Source organism: Juglans regia, chromosome 13 (assembly GCF_001411555.2).
Source record: "Juglans regia cultivar Chandler chromosome 13, Walnut 2.0, whole genome shotgun sequence".
Taxonomy (NCBI): domain Eukaryota; kingdom Viridiplantae; phylum Streptophyta; class Magnoliopsida; order Fagales; family Juglandaceae; genus Juglans; species Juglans regia.
Window position 1 is genome coordinate 34,353,300 of NC_049913.1, and position 21,649 is coordinate 34,374,948.

The window sequence follows — 21,649 nt, forward strand, 5'->3', positions numbered from 1 at the left end:
CTTCTATGTTGAACATAAATATTATATATATAAATATATATATATATATATATTAATCCAATTAGCCTTTATATACAAACACAGAGTCTTACCATTATTTAACAATATCTTGCTTTTTTACAACAAAAAAAAATTACTTCTTGAATAATTTATTTGATTTATAAATGAAAAATTATTCTCCTTAGTCATTATTTACTACCACATATCTCACACTCTATGAAAAATAATCACACACCTTATAAATAAAAATTATAAATGTAGAGTGTGAAAATGAATAGTAATTGATGTATAACATTTCTCTTTATAAATCGTTACAACTTTCATCCACTCTCTTATTTGAAATGTAAATTACTATTTATCTCACTAACTTATATTTTAAAATGGAGATTTAAAATTAAATTTTTTGATTTAAATATTAAGTATTGAAATAACTAATGAGTTTTACAGTAGATATTGTCATTAGGGCTATGTACCGATGGGTTTGGCGTCGATTTCAACGCAAAATCGAGACATCACCAACATCTACTATGAGTCTATTGAACCGGCCGAAACCGTGGGTTTGGAAAGAAAAAATCGATCATATTGATCTCGACATGCGTCGATGCAATTTTCGGTCTATCATCGGTGTCTTCTGTGAAGAGGAGGAACTAAGGAAGAAGGAAGAAACATCGCGCCGTCGTCTGCCATGGAAGAAGAAGAGAGTTCAGAAGAAGAAGACGACATGGGGAAGAAGAAGAGGGGTGAGGGGTTATTAATTCATTTTGAAACAGTGCCGTTTATATACATATATTAAAATATATATATAAATAGAATGGATCGGCTGGTTCATCGATTTTCCAAGAGTTCAAACTAGAGTCAAATTGTCGATATCGATTTTCTCTCAATTCCTCTCACCTGCCAACCGGTTTTTTACCTGTTTCATGCTCCGACAGTTGGTCTAATTGGTTCACGGCCGGTTTTAGTAGTTTCTGTACACCCATAAATATTGATGTATTTAAAAAAAAAAAAAAAACTAATGACAAAAGAGAAAGAAAAATTCAATGCGTGTAAGCAGAACAATAATCCAAATCGAACGGTGACAACCGAAAGAAGTCAATCGCCCAACAACTTCGACTTTGACATTTTAATTAAAGGTAAAAAAGTCCACCGTGTAGTACAAGCTTATTGCATATAAAGTTATATTATTGTCAATTTGTTGATTAGAGTATATTATTTATATGAATAATGCTATTAAGCGATCTTATTTTATTTTCTTATTTTAACTGTTTATGTATTTATGTTTTATTTGAAGTGATTATTAATGTATTAGTATATTTCTTTTTATTTTTTAAAAATATTTAAATATGTTAAAAAAATATAAAGAAAAAAATAAAAGTAAAATTTGTACTAATAGACAGGTCTAGCGGTCGAAGCTGAATGGCACACTAACACTATCCCATTTACATTATTTAAATTGCAAAATTTGATTTATAAAATTTAAAATATAAAATTTATTTTTTAAATCAAATTTTATCATTTAAATAATCTGAATAATTTGCATAATAAAATATTTTTTCTATAAAACTTTGAAATACTTTTTTTTAAGTAAACTCATTCTATGTTATTTTTTTAAGAATAAAAATTCAAACTTGTGTATGAAAATAGATATTTTATAAATCTTAGAAAAGAAGTAAATTTCATAAAAATAAAATTATAAATTGAAGTGATTTCATATAATATATTATATATATTTTACATAAAAATAATTTTATAATCTGATGTACTATATCAATCTACGTGAATTTATTAATTTATTTTTGTGAAATTCCTATATTACTATAGTATTTCTAATCTTAAAATTGATATATTTTTTCCTTCTAATCTAGAACTTAAAACTCATTCTTTTCAAACTATGTTAACGTGGAGGACACGTTGGATTTTTTTTAATAATCAAAATATGTAATTTATAAATTATAATAAATTAAGATCCACTTTCAAAGCATTGTTAATCAGAGAGGGAAAAACAAGTTTTTTCTTTATATATTTTTTTGAAGTTTATATTTTGATAAATAATAATTAATAATAACGGAATTAAATATCGGTAGCTCGTAGGGAACGTATAAGAGAGAGAAACTGATAGAGAGAGGCTGAAACTCCAAGAAAGAAAGATTTAACTTTACTGTGAGAGTCGTTGCGCTTCTTCCATCTCAACCAAAAAAACCATCTCTCAGTCCCAAAGGTACGCTCTTTGATTTCATATTCAATCTTTAATTTAAAACCCAAAAACCCAAAAAACACAGACTTTCTCGGATTTCTATTTTGTTTGGTTTTGGGTGAATTTAGTCTCATCGAGTAAGTTGACTCCGTTTGGTGTCTGAGAAAGCTGAGGGAAAACGTAAGGAAAAAGGAAATGACAATTTCATTATAATGTTTTTATGATGTTGTTTGGATTATTCAAATTAGACTGGGAGTTTAATGCTTTCTTTTCTCTCCCGCATATCTTTTGTCGGTGATGGACTTGGGAAAAAGAAAAAATATATATATATATATAGATACACAAAATTTGGTTTTCCTGGCTTTAAAACTAGTTTTGGCTTTTGATATCTTTAAAACTTATTTGTGGTTAACTTTAGCATTTAGATGTTCAACTTTGTTAGTTGCTTCTTACTGCCTTTAAATCCCCCAATTTGTCGCGAAAATTCGGGTTCCAACTTTATCTTTTCGAGATCTGTAGGATTTTCAGGGTATTTTCTTTTGCAGTTTGCAGTCAGTTTTAGAAGATATTTATTATATGAAAATTAGATTATTATTAATTTTAAGTTCATGTTTGTTGTGATGCGTTGCTTAAAAAATGGGCAGAGCAAAGAAAATGTTAGTTATATATGGTTCTTGAATCTGCCAACATTTATTTTCTGGAACTTGTTTTTTTACTTGTTTCCTTACCTGGAAAATAGAAAAGGGGATTATTTTTATGTATATTATTCTGTCGTTTTACGGTTAAGGAAAAATGAAAAATTATTGTTGGATTAAAAATCTCCACTAATCTAATAGCTTTACTTTACATTCTCTTTCTTCAGCAACCAAATATGGTGTATTGGATTTCTCTTTCTTCTAATGTTTTGAAGGTTAGTGGATTTTCAGGAAAGCTTTTTGGAGGACTTGGGTTTTAGGTTTTAAAGGGTTGCAAATATGAGTGACAATTTGATGGAGAAAGTAAGTGCTTTTGGTGAACGCCTCAAGATTGGAGGTGTGGAGGTGGGCCGAAAGATGAGTGCAGGCATGAGCTCAATGAGCTTCAAGGTAAAGGAGCTTTTCCAAACCCCAAACCAGACAGATAAGCTTGTTGAAGATGCAACCTCAGAGGACCTTGACGAGCCTGATTGGGCTATGAATCTTGATATCTGTGACATGATCAATCATGAAAAAATCAACAGCGTTGAATTGATCCGTGGAATAAAGAAGCGGATCATGTTGAAGAGTCCTAGGGTCCAGTACTTCGCTTTGGTGTTGCTTGAAACATGTGTTAAGAATTGTGAGAAGGCTTTCTCCGAGGTGGCAGCCGAGAGAGTTCTTGATGAGATGGTGAAGCTGATTGATGATCCTCAGACTGTGGTTAATAATCGTAACAAGGCTTTGATTCTAATTGAAGCATGGGGGGAATCGACCAGTGAGCTCCGCTATTTGCCTGTTTATGAAGAAACATATAAGGTATCATAAAGTTCTGTCGCAAAAATTTTGCTACTGGAAATCTTCCATTAACTAATCTTTCCCACTGTCTTTAAACATGAAAAATTATTTTGACTATGGAAAATATTTTTACTTCTCTTTATGCTAGATTCTTTTCTTTGAACCTTTTCTGCTGGTGTTTTTCTGTTTCAGAGTTTAAAATCAAGGGGGATCCGTTTCCCTGGTCGTGACAATGAGAGTTTGGCACCTATCTTTACTCCTCCTCGTTCAGTATCTGATTCAGAATACAATAGTGATCTTCCCCAGCAGGTTCAGCTCGATCTTCCTGTGCAGAGCTTTACAGCTGAACAAACAAAGGAAGCATTTGATGTTGCAAGGAACTGTATGGAGCTTCTTAATACAGTTTTATCCTCTTCACCACAACAAGATGTTTTGAAGGTAATTTTTTTTATCTTGTTGCACTGGCTGTCATTTTCTAGATGCACTAATTTGGAAATCTTTTAGAGTGAAATATGTTAGGCTTCTTCTTGGGTTTGACTTTTTCCGAAAGAGAATTTTGAGATATGAACTAAGCAGGTCATCTAGATTGTTTAACTACCTTGTTCAATAATTTTATTCTGAGAAGGGATTATATATTATTTATTTGATAATATATGATGTAAACATATATTATCAAATAATTAATATATAATTTTGCTATCATCTTAGATAGCATTTTTTTTATATAAGTAAAGTTATGGGCAAACATATTAGAGAGCTTATATTCTTTTTCTTTCTTTCTAATATGAATATAGAGCTTATATTCCAAAACACACTAATGATGTATATAAACATAATTTTCTGCCACTGTCAAATCATAACTAGATCCTTCCAGTACTTTCTCATATATTTTTGTTTTGTTTACACTTGAATAAGTTGAATGATTAAATACTTCTCTTCTTGTTACGTATACTCATTTGCAAAAGGCCCCTATTGCTTTTGATTAGAAAACTCATAATTGATGTGATTATTGGTTTGCATAACAACTGTTTTGTGTGAACATTGATGTTGAATGAGTGTAGCTCTGGAAAATATTTAATTTTATGTTAACAGGCTCCAGATAATAATACAAATTACATCAAGATCGGCAAGTGAATGTTCATGATTTTTGGCATCTCTTGGATAATATGAAAACATTGCTGTGCGACTCTTAATATTCTGAACTGAGTTTTATTTGGTGGTTTATTGTTGAACCTTTGTATGTTGTGGCTATAATCCGATCAAAAATGTTGTGGCTATATAATATCTAGCCAATAAGACATAAATGCTTTGGGGACTTTAGACAAATATTGTATCCATAGCTCATTTGGTGAATAATGCAATGATTAATGTGTCAAAAGCACACACAGGCCTTCCTTACAACTCATAACAGGTTGCATGCATAACTAAGAGGAAAATGAGTTTAGAAATGAATTGAAGTCATGATTGTATTCCGCTTCTATTGGACCAATTTCCAACATCTTGGACATGACATTTATTAGGGTCTTGTTTGTACCTATTGAAGTAGGCTCTCAGACCTTCCCAAGTATCCAGACATTATCTAAAGTTGATTTTAAAGGGAAAAAATGGATAGTGTCCTCGTTGAACCTAGCTGAACACATATTTACACCAAGTGAAGTAAATTTTAAAGCACAAATAGTGTTTGAGTTCCATGGATGCAATGTTCTCCCAATTTCAAACATGTTATTTCTGGTTTTGTCTTTGGTTTAAGGGCTCCAATTATAACACTTTTATGGGCTTGGAATGTGTATTTAGCAAGGTTGAACAGAATTTGTAGGTACTAACCACCCTAGTTGTTAAAGTTTTGTGCTGTGTACTAGGGATCTGGAATCCTGGCCACCAGGGGTGGCGCATTTAAGTGTGCAGGAGCACTAGTAGGGCTGAGCTCCGACTCCGACGGAGTCGGAGTAGCCGTTTCCAAGTTTCGACTCCTGTTGGAGTCCGAACGGAATCGGAGTCTGACTTCCGATCGGAGGTCCGACCGTCTATTGGACTAAAAAAAAAAAAATTAATAATAGTACTTGTCAATTTCTTTTGTTCAATAAATTATATGCAAAAATAAATTTAATCCATTACATGACATAGCACTATTAACAGAGGTAGGTGTGTCTACGACTTAATCTAAAAATAAATATAAGACATTAAGACTAATAATTTAACCAAGTCCAAACCTGTAAAAAAAAAATAATACTGAAATGATAAAAAATAAAAATAAAAACTTAAATACAATAATTTAAAAACTAAATAACATGTATGATGTAATCATGAGTTATAACAGTCTCATTTATAACGTAATAACAACATTGACATAAATATTAAATGCTCATGTCACTCAAATCTCAATGGTCCATTAATCATGCCTGAAATGAAGATAGAAAGTTGCAATCAATAAATGAAAAAAAAAACTGAAAATGGTAAAAGTAGAATTTAATTCTTACCAAGAAAGGGGGTTCTCTCAACTCCATCCCAACTCTCAAGGGGCGTCCGTCTCAGACTTTCAGTCATCGGCAATTAGGTTAGGGTTTACAATTAGATCTATAAAATAATAAAAAGTAGAAGTTAAAAACATTAAAAATAATTAAATAATTATTTAAAAGCATATAAACTTATCCGATTCAAGCCTATAGCTCTTGGCATTAACGCCAACGATATCTAGTCCAATAGGCGTTTCACTTATCCAATTCTGTGTGCAAACGAGGGCCTCCACTGTTAACGGTGACAATGAACTTTGATAAGCATCCAACACGCGACCTCCAGTGCTAAATGCCGACTTTGAGGCAACCGTAGTGACATGAATGGCTAGCACATCTCGGGCTACACGGGAAAGGATTGGATACTTGGTAGAATTAACTTTCCACCAAGTTAATAGCTGAAATACATCCTCAGGTGCCTTGACAACTTCCATAAAATATCGTTCAACCTTAGATGTACAATGCATAATATTCCTTGTTGACATGAGTTGATGATACTGCTGGATAATACGATGACTTCTAACCCCTACAGATGGGTTAGAAGCACCTGAGGAAGCTGTCGACCCCGTCGGCCTCGAATGTGAGGAGCTGCTAGTACTAGCTGCGGATGAAGGCTGACAACTATTGCTGTAGTGATTATATAGGTCATCAATATCATTTTTTAGCACTCTAATAAACTCTACAGTCTTCACTGTCCCGAGGACGGAATTTATCCAAAATTCTAGAATGGCCAGCTTATATCAGGGGTCAAGGATCACAGCCATAAATAGCAATCTATTTACCTTCTCAATATTCCCCCAATATTTATCATATTTGGTCTTTATCCTTGTAGCCATAGCAGATAACAATCCCTCAGAGTCAGTACAACTATTTTCCAAGTGGAAGTGAAGCTCTGACAGCTCGCTGAAGAATGAGTTCGCAGTCGTATATTTGGATCCAGATAGCCGCATGGTTATGTCATAAAATATTCTTAAAAATTCAACAAAGTAGCTCACACTGGTCCAATCATGTGCGTCCGGCGCACCGAGTCCCTGTCCTGCTGGCTCCAACAAAACATACATCAGGCCCTCATCCTCGACCTCCCTCCGTTCGAATGATTTTTGGTACTTTTGTGCCACATCCAACATCATGAATGTAGAGTTCCATCGAGTCGAAACGTCCAAACACAATATACTAGAACATTCAATCTTAAGATCTTCTGCTATTGCCTTAAACTTGGCAAGCGTTTGAGGGGAACCCCTCACATATCGTACAATACTGCGAACTCGGGTAATGGAATCAACCTTTTTTAACCCCTCAACAACTATGAGGTTTATGATATGAGCACAACATCGAACGTGAATAAACTCGTAGGCCCGAATGACATTATCTATCACCGTCGTGTTCCGCTTAAACCAATCAATTGCTGTTTCATTGGCACTGGCATTGTCAACTGTAATACACAGCACTTTTCGAATCTTCCAGTCCTTTAAACAATCATTCATCTTCGTCCCAATGGATTTACCTTTATGATCCACAATATCTTTAAAACCAATAATTTTTTTATACAAAATTCACTCACTGTCAATGCAGTGTGCTGTGATACACATGTAGTAGATGTTCTGTATGGAAGTCCATGTGTCAGTCATAAACGACACTCTCTGGCCAGTGGTAATAAACATCTTCCTCATCTCCGTCTTGTCCTTCGCATGCCTCTTCATACAATCTCGCATCACCGTATACCGTGATGGAATGAGAAATCGTGACTCAACAAAATTTAGAAACTTTCGAAAGCCTCTTTTTTCAACTGTGGTAAATGGCATCTCATCAGTAATTATCATCTCTGCAAGCATATCCCTCAACATCTTCTCACTGTATTGAGGGATGACCAATTTCTTAGTCTGTGTACCATCAGTGGCTGTAGAAGTTTGGTAACTGAGGTTGGTCTGATCAGTGGCTTGCAATCCCTTCACTATCTTATATCGTTGGTAACCATTTAGATGTGCTATTAACACACTGGTACCTTGCTTCTTTGAATGGCATTCACAAAGTGATCCATAGTAATGACATCTTGCTACCGGGCTCGCAACATCACCAGGAATTTTGGTGAAATGCTTCCATGTCTACGACCTCTTTTTAGAAGGCCGTGGTGGTTGATCTTGCTCAATGGACATCTCCTCCTCTTCGTTGAACATATCTTCATCCTCATCCTCTATATCAACTGGGAGTGGGAGTCGACTACTCGCACAAGAAGTAGCTGCTCTAGATGTGGCTGTTCTAGATGTGGCTCTAGAGATGGAAGTACCCATCGGTGTAGGAGTTGTAGTATTGGCATCCGCCACATCCCCTTGTGGACGATCCATGTCACAATCAAAGAAGCTGAAAAAATAATAATGAAAAAAAAATTAGTTTAAAAAATAGCTAGCCTTTATTAAACATTTAAATTAACACAAAGATATAAAATTATTCATTGCAAGAGGGCACATCACTATTAAACCTGCAAATGTCACATGATTTGTAGAAATCATTAATCAAAAGCTTTATCATTCTTTTTACTTCTCACAAAACAGGCCAAGATGTTGGGCTGCCAAGAGCTGTTTGTGAGTTTAATTTTTTGAGACCCTGTTGTGGGTCTAGCACTTCTAGGCCTAACTAGGTCCGTTTCCAACTTGTGAATCTTAAGGCCCAAAGCTTGAAGAGTTGCAAGTGTGAGAATTTGCGCACCTACATGCATGTGCACAAACACTTGTACATATACTGCAGGGAGTTGAATATCTCTATTTGTTGCGTGGGGCTGGGTGGAGGTGAAGACGGAGTTAAAGGTCTTGGTTATGAACATATACACTTTACCCAACGGGCCCACGCCTCCCGTCCTTTTGATGGTCTTAATGAAGGCCCATAGATGGGAGAACTAAAGTAAGGCCTTCTGTGCAACACCTCATGTCTTTGCCCCCTCCCAGAACCCAAAAAAAGAAGAAAAAAGAAAATTGCATGCTGTTGTTTAAAGAATTGGTGGTCTTGTGGAAGATATGGCACATAATTCCTACTGAGATGCGGGTAGACAGATGAAGAAATTAAAATGTAAACCATCATGAAAGATGCTATATGTTCCTTATTTTTGCATTATACAAAGTTCACATCTTGGTACAGGATAATATACTTGTTAAGCAGTCGAACTTATAATTAGTTCTGTTCAAGGTTGTGCCTCTTTTTCTAGATGTTGTTAGTGCTTGCAGTTATTTTGTACCTCTTGTGGCCTCAATCTTTCTAATTTTCTGGTCTTTTAGTTTTAATACTGACCCTGAAGCTGTGTTGTACCAAACGGGATTGACAGATGATGAAGTCCTATATCTGGCTTCAGACTATTGATGGTTCAATCCTGAACTCAATGCTCTCGGGGAGACAATAAGCACACCTAACCAAGATCTGTTTCACCTTTTCAAATGCCAAAATTTGGTATCAGTAACAGCCCAAAGCCTGAACATCTCTTACACATTTTATCAAACACTATGCATGCATACAACACAACTTACAAACACGTCATACATTTCATTAAGCACATTTCCTTACTACAAATTTACAAAATCAATTCAGAAGAATCACAACAAAATACCAATTCACAAGACAGTGAGAGACGTTTACATAAAATTAATTAATTAAACTACTAAATTTAATTCTAGGGCTCGGAAGTTCGGAACCCCTCACTCTCACCGTAGGCTGAAGCTCGGCTTGAAGTCACACGGAGGAGCAACGAGGAATGGCAGCGACGGAGACGCGAGAGAGACGTGAGATGCAGCACGGCTGCAGAGTGCGGACGCAGCAGACGAGAGAGAACAGAGAACAGAAAAGTGAGCAGGAAGAAAGAAGAAGGGAATGGGGAGGGTGGTCCTGCGTTTTGGCTCCCTCCGCGCGATAAAACGACGCCGTCCCAAATTAGTCATTTATTTTTTTTAAAAAAATCCCAGATGTAAAACGACGTTGTTTTACATCTGGGGTCTTTTTAAAAAAATTCGGAGTCGGAGTTTGGATCTTCATGGAGCTCCAAACTCCGACTCCGAACTCCGACCACTCCGACTCCGTCGGAGTCTGAATCGGAGCGGATGTCAGGCGGAATCGGAAATTCCGGAATTTTGCCCAGCCCTAAGCACTACCTCCCTTGTCTAGCCTCATTATTGGACCTAAAAAGAGAAAAATAAAAGGCTGTACAGTCTGTAATATTGAGGAGTGACTATTGGTTGTTAATTAGCATCAACTTCTCTTTATTTATATTTGTGCCATAACCTTTTGTTGGAGTTTATCTGCTCTGTAATTGAAATTGAATCCTGTAGTTGCAATGGCTTTGTTGGACACTTCCTATGCCTGTTCCAAGTTTACCTTAAAACGTTACCGAGTGATGGAAAATGCATCACCTTCTATTATACTTAAAGACACATACGATGAAATCCATTCCTTTAAAATCAAGTCTCTGGTATTGCAGATTCTAGTAGATCTGTACTAAATCATTTGAGTCTGAAAAAATGAGAAGAAAGCCTAGGACAACAACAACGATTTTGCAATGTCGATGTTGTGTTATGTCATTTGCATGTAATTGGACACGTAAATGATGATAAGATCGAGACATAGTTGATTTATGCCTTGGTCCAAAGAGTTTCTGCTTTATGAGGAACTATTTTGTCAATTTAGTTATGTTACATATTTTCCTGACTTGAGCAACTAATGCAATTGTTCTATACTTGGTATGGATTGCTGGTGAGAACACTTCAACATGAATGCAATGTTTATTTCCAGGATGACTTGACAGTCACCCTGGTACAACAGTGTCGTCGCTCACAAGCAACTGTCCAGAGAATTATTGAGACGTCAGGAGATAACGAGGCGCTGCTTTTTGAAGCCTTGAATGTAAATGACGAGATCCAGAAAGTTCTCTTCAAGTATGAGGAGCTTAATAAGCCTTCAGATGTTCGTGTTGAGCCAGAACCTGCTATGATACCCGTCGCCGTTGAACCCGACGAGTCACCCCGTTATGCAAAAGAAGATGCACTGATTAGAAAACCAGCTGGTTCTCGAGGTTCAGGCCCGGGGGGAAGTAATGATGAAATGATAGATGATCTTGATGAAATGATATTTGGTAAGAAAGGTGGGGGTACATCTGTTTCCGGGCACGATTCCAAGAAGCAACCACCAAAGGATGATCTCATCACTCTTTGAACCACTTCACTCGGTAGTTTCCATGGTTTTTAGGACGTGTTGATACTTTGGCTTTTTAGTTGCTGAAGAACATATAAATTTGATGTTTAACAAGCATTGGTTGTGGACTTCCTCTTGAAACTTAATTTGTTTTTTGCTCATCGTGTAAGTAATTCATGTTTATATCTGATAACATGCTTGATGATGGAGTTATCTATCATATAGGAGACATTCTTGAACAAATCAAGTTGTCCGGTTCTTCCCCCCCCCCCAAGTGGCTATTATTCTCGTTGGTCCCCGAAATTAGCCCCAAATTATTTGGTTTTATTTCTTTTTTGAGCTCCCCAGATGATTTGTTTAGTAAGGGCATGGTGCCTAAAATCCCGTTATGTTCATATTCAGAAAAGGGTAATTGATGATGGAGTTATCTATCATATAGGAGACATTCTTGAACAAATCAAGTTGTCCGGTTCTTCCCCCCCCCCCAAGTGGCTATTATTCTCGTTGGTCCCCGAAATTAGCCCCAAATTATTTGGTTTTATTTCTTTTTTGAGCTCCCCAGATGATTTGTTTAGTAAGGGCATGGTGCCTAAAATCCCGTTATGTTCATATTCAGAAAAGGGTAATTAATAATTATAGTTGGTTGTGAAATCCTATGATATGATTGTAGAGAAATGAAATAAGAGTTTGACTTACCCCTCATAAAATTTTATTAGATATATCTTGTTAAAAATTAAATGGATAAGATTGATAAAATTAAAAAAAATAAGTAGACTTTTCTATCAATCTTATCAATTTATTTTTTAAATAAATTTTTATTGGATACATCCCTGTAATTGATGGCTACACATTATAAATTAATTAATAATTTAATTTTTATTATCCAAACAAATGATTTTACATGAAGAAGAAAGGAAGAAAAAAGAAAGGAAGAGAGAGTGGAGATGGGGAGTGAGTGAGAAAAGTGAGAACATTTTTTAATAAAATATTTTTTTATTGGTGAACAGTAAACTCACCAAATATGGTTTTTTTTTTCATTTACTGTATCTCACATTTGATTTGATGTGATTTGGCTAGTCCAATACAATTGATTTTAAAAAATTTTAATCAAAATTTAGATTTAACTGATATTTGACTAGTCCAATACAATACTCCTCGTAGCATTTTATCTTCCTTCTAATGTTTTCTTGTTAAACTTAAGAGAATCTTGAAAAAACTTGCATAATGAAAAATTAATTGGGGATAAAAGAATAGGGAAATGCTTTGGGTCCCGAATTCGGGACTCAAAGTGTGTCCCGAATGTTTTTTTTTTTTTTTACTGAATGATTAAAAAAATATTTTTTAATGATGTTGTGATTTTTTTATTTTTTTTAAAAAATATTTATGATGATTAAAAAAATACATAAAAACAAAAAAACAAAAAAACAAAAAAATTAAATAGCCTATTCGGGACACAAAATGGATCTCAAATTTAGAACCCATAGCAGTGCCCAAAAGAATAACTTTGATAGTTTAGTCACCGTATTAAAAAAAATAGATAGAAACTTGAGGAGTAAAATATAATTTTCTCGATATATTTTTAGCATTGCTCCGGCAAAAACCCAACCATATTTATGTAAGAGTCGTGAAGATGTGAGAACATGAACAGAACTGAATTCCCAATCAAATTCTCCGGCGAATACGAATATGGCCGGTAAACCGAGTCCAAGAACCAGGTCCAGGTCCTCCTCCCCAATCCTCCTTGTTACTCTCTCTCTCCTTGCTCTTTCCATTCTCTTCTTCCTCTTCTCCCTATCCCCGAGAACCCTCCCCTCCGACACTTTCCCGACCCGGAAACCCGAGACCTCCTTCGTCGCTTCGCTGGAGCACTTCCTGGTCCACCGGGCCCCCAAATCCCCTCCAGCAGCCCTCTTAGTCCGTGGTACAGACGACGTCGTTGGAGATCTCGACGATTCCATGTATGGGATAGAGAGCGAGAGGGTGCTCGGAGACCCGTACTTCCCCGTTGGAATGCCTATTAGGGTTTATGTGTACGAGATGCCGAGCAAGTTCACCTACGATCTGCTTTGGCTGTTTCGGAACACTTATAGAGACACCTCCAATCTCACCTCCAATGGCAGCCCCGTCCACCGCTTAATCGAACAGGTTTTTTCTTTTTTTATAATTATTTATAAAGGGAGAGAAAAATGGGGAGCGATGGAATTTTATTTTTTTATATGAATGCAGCATTCAATTGATTTCTGGCTGTGGGCCGATTTGATTGCTCCGGAATCGGAGAGGCTGTTGAAGAGTGTGGTGAGAGTTGATAGGCAGGAGGAGGCAGACCTCTTCTACATACCATTCTTCACCACCATAAGCTTCTTCTTACTGGAGAAACAACAGTGCAAAGCGCTTTACAGGGTGTGAGTGATCTTCCAAGCTTTACTTTAATGTATTATTGCTGTACATCCCTTTGTATATCGATGTTACTTTACTGTTTATTTACATGTCTCTGTGAGTGAATATAAACTAATATCAGACCAATTCCCATTTTCCATCCCAAAGTAGAGGAAAAGGTACATTATTGATGAAAAAGTTGAAAATTAAAAAAATTTGTTGATCTTCTTGAAAAATTGGTTATGGCAGGGCTTCAATTAAAAAAAAATTATTTGCTTTTTGATTAACGGTGATGGTAATGCAGAAAAAGTGAACATTTTAACTTAACTTTTGGAAAGTTTCATTTACAATGAGACAGCCCAAAAGGGGAAGGTTATTTATCTTTTTCTGAGGCAGACAAGTACGATTTGCCAGTGAATTCGACAAGGTATGAACCCCATTATGTTGTCTGTTGCATGAACTTTGTCTCAGAATACAGTTGAGATTACTTACTAAGTTCCATGCCTTTTGGGTGCAAGGATGGAGGGCTTTGTATATTTGATTTGAACCTTGGTAACTGAATATAAAATACTGTAGATTACGATCATTGAGTAATCAGGCATCAAACTATTGCTATGGAAAATGTTAGGTGTGCTCACCCTAGGAATGCAGTTAGGTGTACCACCGGAAAGAGAGTAATGTGGTTCTCTTTGAATTTCTTATAGAATTATTTTATTTGTTCCTAAAACTCTTACAATACTTTTACCTGTGGAATAGGACGCTCTTAATTGGGTGACAGATCAGCCTGCATGGAAGCGATCTGGAGGAAGAGATCACATACTTCCAGTTCATCATCCCTGGTCTTTTAAATCTGTTCGCAAATTCATGAAGAATGCAATTTGGCTGCTACCAGATATGGACTCCACAGGGAACTGGTGACTCTCTAAGTTGCAAAGGAACCTTTATTTTATTTTAGAAGTTCATTACTCATTAAACTGTAATCAAGTGACTTTTCTTCTGACTTTCAGGTACAAGCCGGGACAGGTTTTTCTGGAGAAAGACCTAATTCTTCCTTACGTTCCCAATCTTGATTTATGTGATGCTAAATGCTTAGAGGAAAGTTATTCAAAGAGAACCACACTACTCTTTTTCCGGGGGCGTCTTAAAAGAAATGCTGTAAGAATATTTGTTATTCAATGACTATATTTCATTGGTTTGTGTTAAAACCCCCGGAGTTAAAGCTAATTTTTGTGGGCGTTTGACCGGCACCTGTTTTTCTTACTTGTGTGGCATGAGTTGAATGTCCTGAATTTGTGAGATTTGATTGCTGCTGCAATTCATAATAAATTTATTTTTGTTGAATCTTTCAAGAAATACACAGTGGAGCATTAATAATATTTTTTTACAAGTAAAAAGAAAATTTTATTAATATGATGAAATAGGCGAAGCTTTACATAGGAGTATACTAATATTGAGAGTGTAGAAAATGGCTCCTACTTGTCTCGTTTGGTGTATTTGGAGAGAGAAAAAAAAAAAAAAAGAGGACCTTGAATGGACAATGGAGGAGCTCAAGACTTTTCTTAATACTCTACTTTGGGCAGCTTCTATAGACTTTAATGGGCTTAATTTACATGATTTTCTTGTAAATTTTCTCTTTCTAGATAGGTGCATCTCTTGTATACTTCCTATGTACTTGGATTGCACCTTTTGTGCATTATAATGAAATCATGTTACTCATAGAGATATGTTACTCATAGAAATATGTATAACATATTTCAAACAGACCAAACAAGGTTTTAACCATGGTGTTTTGTAGCTGATTCATCTGATGCTACTTTGGGGTGTCCAGTGGACAAATTTAAGAGAAGAATAGGGACATAAAAAAGATGCCCCAGGAAGAAATGACAAAGGAGAAGATAGTTATCTGGAGATATGTTTTTTATTTATTTTAATATGGCAAGGCAGATAATGTCTCTGAACACGACATTCATTGGCCAGAATTTTAGATGGTTTTTTCATCTCTTCCTTTTAACTCCTGGCTTTTGATGTCTCTAAATTATGATCCTTGAGAACATAACTTTCTCTTTTTCTGTCAAATTATTCATGTGTTTCCAACTTTTATTTGCTTGTGTGGATTTTATATGTTTCAAGGTTATGCTGCTTATTTTGGTATACTTTCAGGGAGGAAAAATTCGTGCTAAACTTGTAGCTGAATTAAGTGGTGCCAGGGATGTAATTATAGAGGAGGGAACAGCTGGAGAGGGAGGCAAAGAAGCAGCCCAGAATGGCATGCGCAGGTAATATGAATAGATGCTTACTGTGTTTTGTGGTGTTCTTTGTTATTGCTCTGTTAAGTAGCTGAGTTGTTTTGTCTGTAATCAGGTCCATCTTTTGCTTAAACCCAGCTGGTGACACTCCATCATCTGCTAGATTGTTTGACGCTATTGTTAGTGGATGCATTCCTGTTATAGTTAGTGACGAATTGGAGCTTCCGTTTGAAGGAATACTTGATTACAGAAAGGTGTGCATGCATTCCTAAAGATTGTTCTGTTATTTCCATCCCTTGATTCTTCTCTTGAAGCCATAAGGAAAAACATTATTGATTAAATGAGGGAATACACTTGTTCTTATTCATGTTAAGCACTTTGAAAGAGGCATCATTGACCCAGTCAGTTGGAAACTAACTTTAAAAATCTCTGCATTAGCATAAATTCCTTGCCTGATTTATGTCTTCATAGTTTTGAGTTTAAAAGTTTCAGTTGGACACAATAGGGATGTTTTATAACCCACATTATGGGGGAAAACAAATGAACAACGTTAACATTCTTGTTACTTACTCGTGTCTTAATAATTGGATAGTAGATGAATTGGCCCCTAGACACGTAAGTATAGCTGGCAGGTGTGCCTTCTTTGTTTGGACTGCTTTTCTTGGGAAAAACCTGACCATGGACAATCTGAGGAAGCGAGGGCTTGTTGTTATGGATTGGTGCTATATGTGTAAAAGAAGTGTTGAAACAGTGGATCATTTATTACTTCACTGTGAGGTGGCCAGGGTCTTATGGGATAGGATTTTTAGTAGGACTGGACTTGCGTGGGCAATGACTAGGAGGGTGGTGGATCTCCTTGCTAGTTGGAGAGGCCTTCAGGGTAATCACCAAATTGCTGCAGTGTGGAATATGATTCCCTTATGTCTCATGTGGCATATTTGGCCGTAAAGGAATCGTCAGAGTTTTGAAGATTGAGAATGCTCACTGGATGATCTTAGACACTTGTTCTTCCATACTTTATTCTTGCGGGTTCTGCCATTGTCCTCAATGGGACTAGGTTTTCTCCACATATCCATTTCTAGATCATAACTTGTAATTAGCTGTTCTCCATGTATACTTCTTGTGTACTTGGGCTTTGCATGTTTACTTGATCAAATAAAATCTTATTTTACCTATATAAAAAAAAAAAAAAAAAGGGTGTGCCTTGTCCATTTTACATGGCAGGTAAGAGCTGAAAATTTTATGGGTTGCCGTTGTTTAAATATGACAGAGCAATTTCTTGAGGCTTTTGATGTCTTTATCCTCCTATGCAGATAGCTTTATTTGTTTCGTCCAGTGATGCTGTACAACCAGGATGGCTTTTAACATTTCTAAAAACTGTTAGCCCTGCTCATATCGGAGAAATGCAACAAAATGTAGTCAAGGTTTGTGACTTTTTTCCAAGCATTCTGGTTCCACTGTTTCGTGGATTTTTTTATATATATTTTTCTTTTCTTTTCTTTTCTTTTATTTTCTTTCCTAGGTCAAAGGCTTTACTGAGTGTAAAGTTGTGCTTTGCTTCTTAGAGCTGGAGCTCTTCTGTTTTTATTTTATGCAATGGATTATATAGACATACTACATATATAATTTGATTGACAGTTTACCTCTAGCTTGAAACGAATTTACTCTTGAACATTATTCTTTTAAATAAGGGTGGTAATTGAGCCATTTCTTTGAGGTTACTCATGAATCTTCATTTTTGCAGTATGCAAGACATTTTCTGTATTCCAGTCCAGCTCAACCTTTGGGTGCAGAAGACTTGGTTTGGAAAATGGTTTGTAATTTCTCTTCCTCAAATAAGAAGTTTGCCTTTGGTTGAATATTTGCTTACAGGTGTACCTTTGAGGAAGTAACACTCGAGAAACATTATGCTGATTATTAATTTGCCCCCTTGTGACTACAGAATGTCATTTAACTGGTTTTTTAGATAGTAGATATTTCAGAGGATGAATCTCAATTTGTTTACAACTTAGAGAAGTCCATGTGGTCATAATTTTAATTCAAAATAATGGTGTGGAGCATAGCCATTTTCTTTTCTTAAATAAAACTGTATCGATGCCATACTAGGTATGTACATATCTATTTTAGGATTCTGTGAGAAGTTGTGGTTAGTTTAATTTGAGGATTATCCATGCCAATCCAGTCTTTCTGTACTAAAGGGTCCCAATATTAGTCTCACTTAAGTGTGATCTTTCTTGGGAGGGATGGCTTTGAAACTGCCCTACCATTTCAGCATTTTTGCATGCATTGACAGCTCTCAGGTCTCAAACCTCATTGCGCTTGGCAGCACATACCAATGCCCCCAGATACTGACCCCTTGCAAAACCAGTCTTTCAGGATATCATAGAATCCACAACAATTGATGTTCTAATATTGCTGTGCGATTGAGCAAACAGACATTTTTTCATTTTGTTTATACGAGTCTCCCATTTTTCGAACACATCATTATGTTTGGTTTGACATGTTTCTTTCATTTTCCATCTTTTGAATTCTGTTTTTGTATAAAGATGATAGTAGAAGTTATCTAACAATAATCATAATGCTTGTCACAAACTTCAAGCTTGAAATTATCTAACAATTTTCTATTTAACAGATGGCTGGTAAGTTGGTAAATATCAAGCTCCACACCCGGAGATCTCAGCGTGTGGTGAAACAATCTAGAAGCCTGTGCACTTGTAATTGTCAACGAGCAAACATTACGAGCCCAAGTCGCTTATTTTAATGAATTGCCACTCTGTGATGAAAAATATCCTTTTCCTGCACCGGCATAATGGTGGTAGGTCAAATATAATATGCAAGGTAGCTCAGAATCTTTTAATTGTTTACCTTTATTAGTTATTATGGATAAGATTATGTGAAATGCAAATTTGTTTCCATGTACGAGCTTAAGCTCCCCTCCCCCCAAATCTCTCTCTCTCTCATGTACACAACTAGTGGCAGCCAATCTAGGTGAGAGATTATCAAGTACAAAAAACTTGGACAGTATAAATGATTTTTCATTTTTTATGAATACATGCAAGGAGTGGGACCCAACATCAGAGATTTGGACAGTGATTGTTCTATTTTACTTCTCCCATTTAGTTTTGGAGAAAGGATATACTCTTTACAATTTTTCTACAATCTTCAAATAAAATAATATTTTTTGAAATATTTATTTTAATTTGACGGGTTTGAATTTTTTTTTAAAATATTATTTTATTAATGAGTTGTAAACAAAATGTAAATGAGTTGTAATTTTATCATTGCTAATTAGCATAATTATTATCTACACACACATGGAATATATAATCCATCTACTTACAGGGTCACATCCCCCACACCACTAGAGTGACAGCAGCTAATTTATAAGAACAGAAGTAATATTTTCATAAATAGATATCATTAAAGTTTTCAAACCGATGTGACTTGTGATCTGAAACATTATAAATTTAGATTGTAAAGTTGTTTTTACTGTAAAATAAATTTAATGCATAGCGTCTTTTATGTGTTTGTGCATTTGAAAAGAAAAATGATTTCAAAGATTGTGAGAGGATAATAAATGAGCTGAAAGTTTTTTATTTTTAAATCTTATTTTTTATGGGTGGGGGTTATTGATTTTAATAAGCTGAAAGTCAGCAATTTTCTGATTTTGGTTGTAAATGCTAGCTTATAAGTATTTTATACGCGGCTTGTATAGCACTTGAGCAATGCCTTATTTTCTTATGAATAAAGTTTCTTGATTACTTATAAAAAAAAGTTGGTGAGTTTGAGATCTATTTACAAATTAAACATCTCTCTTATAAAGAAAGGTCTAAAGATTTTGTAGTTTGACATGTCCATAATGTGAAAGATATGTCCGACACATCGACCAGCTTGGAGATAGAATTTGCGACGCACACTTGTATGGTTTTAGTGTGCTTCATTTATTTATCAAGAAATCGTGATCGATACAAGTTAGTAACTTGAAGTTACAAAGAAGCTTCGGCCTTCTCTCTATTCCTCGGTTAATTTCTCATATTCATCTTTGTTCTTCTTACCAAAAAGCATCCATGGCAGAACTCAATGTTTGTGCACTGACATGAGATTTGATACAAAGAACTAGACTCATGTACATGCAATTGATACACGTACTTACGTACGTACGTACGTTTCCATTTAGCTAGGGCTATCCAAATCTCCTAAACGAAGCCGTTTACGTTAGTCATAAAAGGCGCCATTCAAGGAAACCCATACTAACACACGGTAGATGCCTGATCTCTTTCGTTTCTAATTAGTTTCTCACTTTGTCTTCTCTTTCTCATTTGGTATTTCCACAGCATGCATGAATGCATCGTGTCACTGCTGCTCTCATCCCTCTCTTTTCTCTACCTCTATCTCTTGTAAGCTCATATGCATGTCATGAACATGGTCATGTTCTGCCAAAGTTATCATGATTCACTTATTCCTTGACTTGGCAATGATGACAATGACGTGAGAAAGCTAATTCAGTTCTCCATCTTGGCTTTTAGTTGTGGATTCATAGTACTGTTATGTGAAAAGTGAAATGAATTATACTTGTTTTTGTTTTGACCATTTCCTTTTTTTTTTCTTTTTCTTTTTTTTTAAAATTTTATGTACAGTGACTTTTATGTATTTTTTACGTATTCTACTAATGTGATTGGTTTGTCACTTTTTTTTAATAGTAACTATTTTAATTTGGTCAATAACATTAATAGAATGTTTAAATAATATGTAAAAATGACTGAGTAATAAAATTCTTCTTTTTGTGTATATGTGAGAACTCCATTCCAATTTCAAAAATGCAAAACGGAGCTAAAGTTTGGGCCTCCTCGAAGTTAGAATTGGAATTAATTTTGGACTCCAACTCTAATTAGAGTCGAAGTTCAAAATTTGATTGGACTCCAACTTTAATTAGAGTCGAAGTCGAAGTTCAAAGTTAGAATTGGAATTAAGGTTCAGTTTGGATTGAAAATACTCTCAATTTATCTCATCTCTTCTCATCTTATTATTATAATTTTTATAAATTCTCACATAAAATATAATAAATAATTTAATTTTTTCAAATCTCAAAACAATAATAATATTAAAAAATAATATTCTAATAATATTTTATTCAATTTTCAACTTTAATCTCAATTTATCTCATATAAACTCATTATCCAAACCTAACCCCTTTGACTCTATTATCACTATTACCATTTAAATATATATAAATGCCACAATAATTGTAATCATGTCCATCGTCAACAACCCTAAGTTTATTTTACCCCAATTGAGATTTGCCCACCGCCGAATTACTTTTTGGGAGTAAACCATTAATTGTGCATTAACAAACTTGAAATTTGCCCATTCTATTACTAATTTCGTCTACCTTAATTAACGAATAATATATGTCAATATTAAGTAAAAATATATAAAGAATATTTTTTAAAAAAATGTAAAATTAAGAAATTAAAAGAAGACAAATGACCCCACCCTCAACAATCCACCATGGGGTGGTTCAGTCCCGACCACCACATGGTGGCCCATTTCGGGACTATCTCGTGAGTTTTTTGATATTTAAGCATCGTTACGATATTACCATAAGATAAGGTAAGATAATAAATTTATGAATATTATTTTTGTTTGTAAATTATAGTAAATAATTTGAGTTAAGATATTTTATTG

The 21,649-nt window shown here is 35.1% G+C and overlaps 2 protein-coding genes across 4 annotated transcripts; both read left to right on the forward strand.

Moving 5' to 3' along the window:
- The first annotated feature begins 2,097 nt into the window (after window positions 1–2,097).
- LOC108988333 (TOM1-like protein 1) lies at window positions 2,098–11,585 on the forward strand. 3 transcript variants are annotated; one of them, XM_018961569.2, is made up of 4 exons: window positions 2,098–2,218; window positions 3,057–3,687; window positions 3,859–4,104; window positions 10,944–11,585. In XM_018961569.2, the coding sequence occupies exons 2-4, from the start codon at window positions 3,169–3,171 to the stop codon at window positions 11,361–11,363; spliced, it is 1,185 nt and encodes a 394-aa protein (XP_018817114.1). In that variant the 5' UTR covers window positions 2,098–2,218; window positions 3,057–3,168; the 3' UTR covers window positions 11,364–11,585. The 3 variants fall into 3 exon arrangements, with proteins under 3 accessions (XP_018817114.1, XP_018817113.1, XP_018817115.1); XM_018961568.2 differs by having other exon boundaries at window positions 3,121–3,687; XM_018961570.2 differs by having other exon boundaries at window positions 2,111–2,218; window positions 3,110–3,687.
- Window positions 11,586–12,874: 1,289 nt separating this feature from the next.
- LOC108988359 (probable arabinosyltransferase ARAD1) lies at window positions 12,875–19,036 on the forward strand. The gene is made up of 9 exons (XM_018961605.2): window positions 12,875–13,487; window positions 13,569–13,742; window positions 14,475–14,632; window positions 14,726–14,873; window positions 15,879–15,994; window positions 16,080–16,218; window positions 17,278–17,388; window positions 17,709–17,777; window positions 18,597–19,036. Exons 1-9 carry the CDS (start codon window positions 13,029–13,031, stop codon window positions 18,723–18,725), a joined length of 1,503 nt encoding a protein of 500 aa, XP_018817150.1. The 5' UTR covers window positions 12,875–13,028; the 3' UTR covers window positions 18,726–19,036.
- The last annotated feature ends 2,613 nt before the right edge of the window (window positions 19,037–21,649 follow it).

What these genes read in the sequence shown, in the direction of transcription:
- LOC108988359 (XM_018961605.2), top strand. Translation starts at nt 13,029, where the DNA reads ATGGCCGGTAAACCGAGTCCAAGAACCAGGTCCAGGTCCTCCTCCCCA. An exon ending in GGCGTCTTAAAAGAAATGCT is followed by an intron (nt 14,874 to 15,878) that starts GTAAGAATATTT and finishes GTATACTTTCAG; the next exon opens with GGAGGAAAAATTCGTGCTAA. An exon ending in GCCCAGAATGGCATGCGCAG is followed by an intron (nt 15,995 to 16,079) that starts GTAATATGAATA and finishes GTCTGTAATCAG; the next exon opens with GTCCATCTTTTGCTTAAACC.
- LOC108988333 (XM_018961569.2), top strand. Translation starts at nt 3,169, where the DNA reads ATGAGTGACAATTTGATGGAGAAAGTAAGTGCTTTTGGTGAACGCCTC. An exon ending in TTTATGAAGAAACATATAAG is followed by an intron (nt 3,688 to 3,858) that starts GTATCATAAAGT and finishes TTTCTGTTTCAG; the next exon opens with AGTTTAAAATCAAGGGGGAT. An exon ending in CACAACAAGATGTTTTGAAG is followed by an intron (nt 4,105 to 10,943) that starts GTAATTTTTTTT and finishes GTTTATTTCCAG; the next exon opens with GATGACTTGACAGTCACCCT.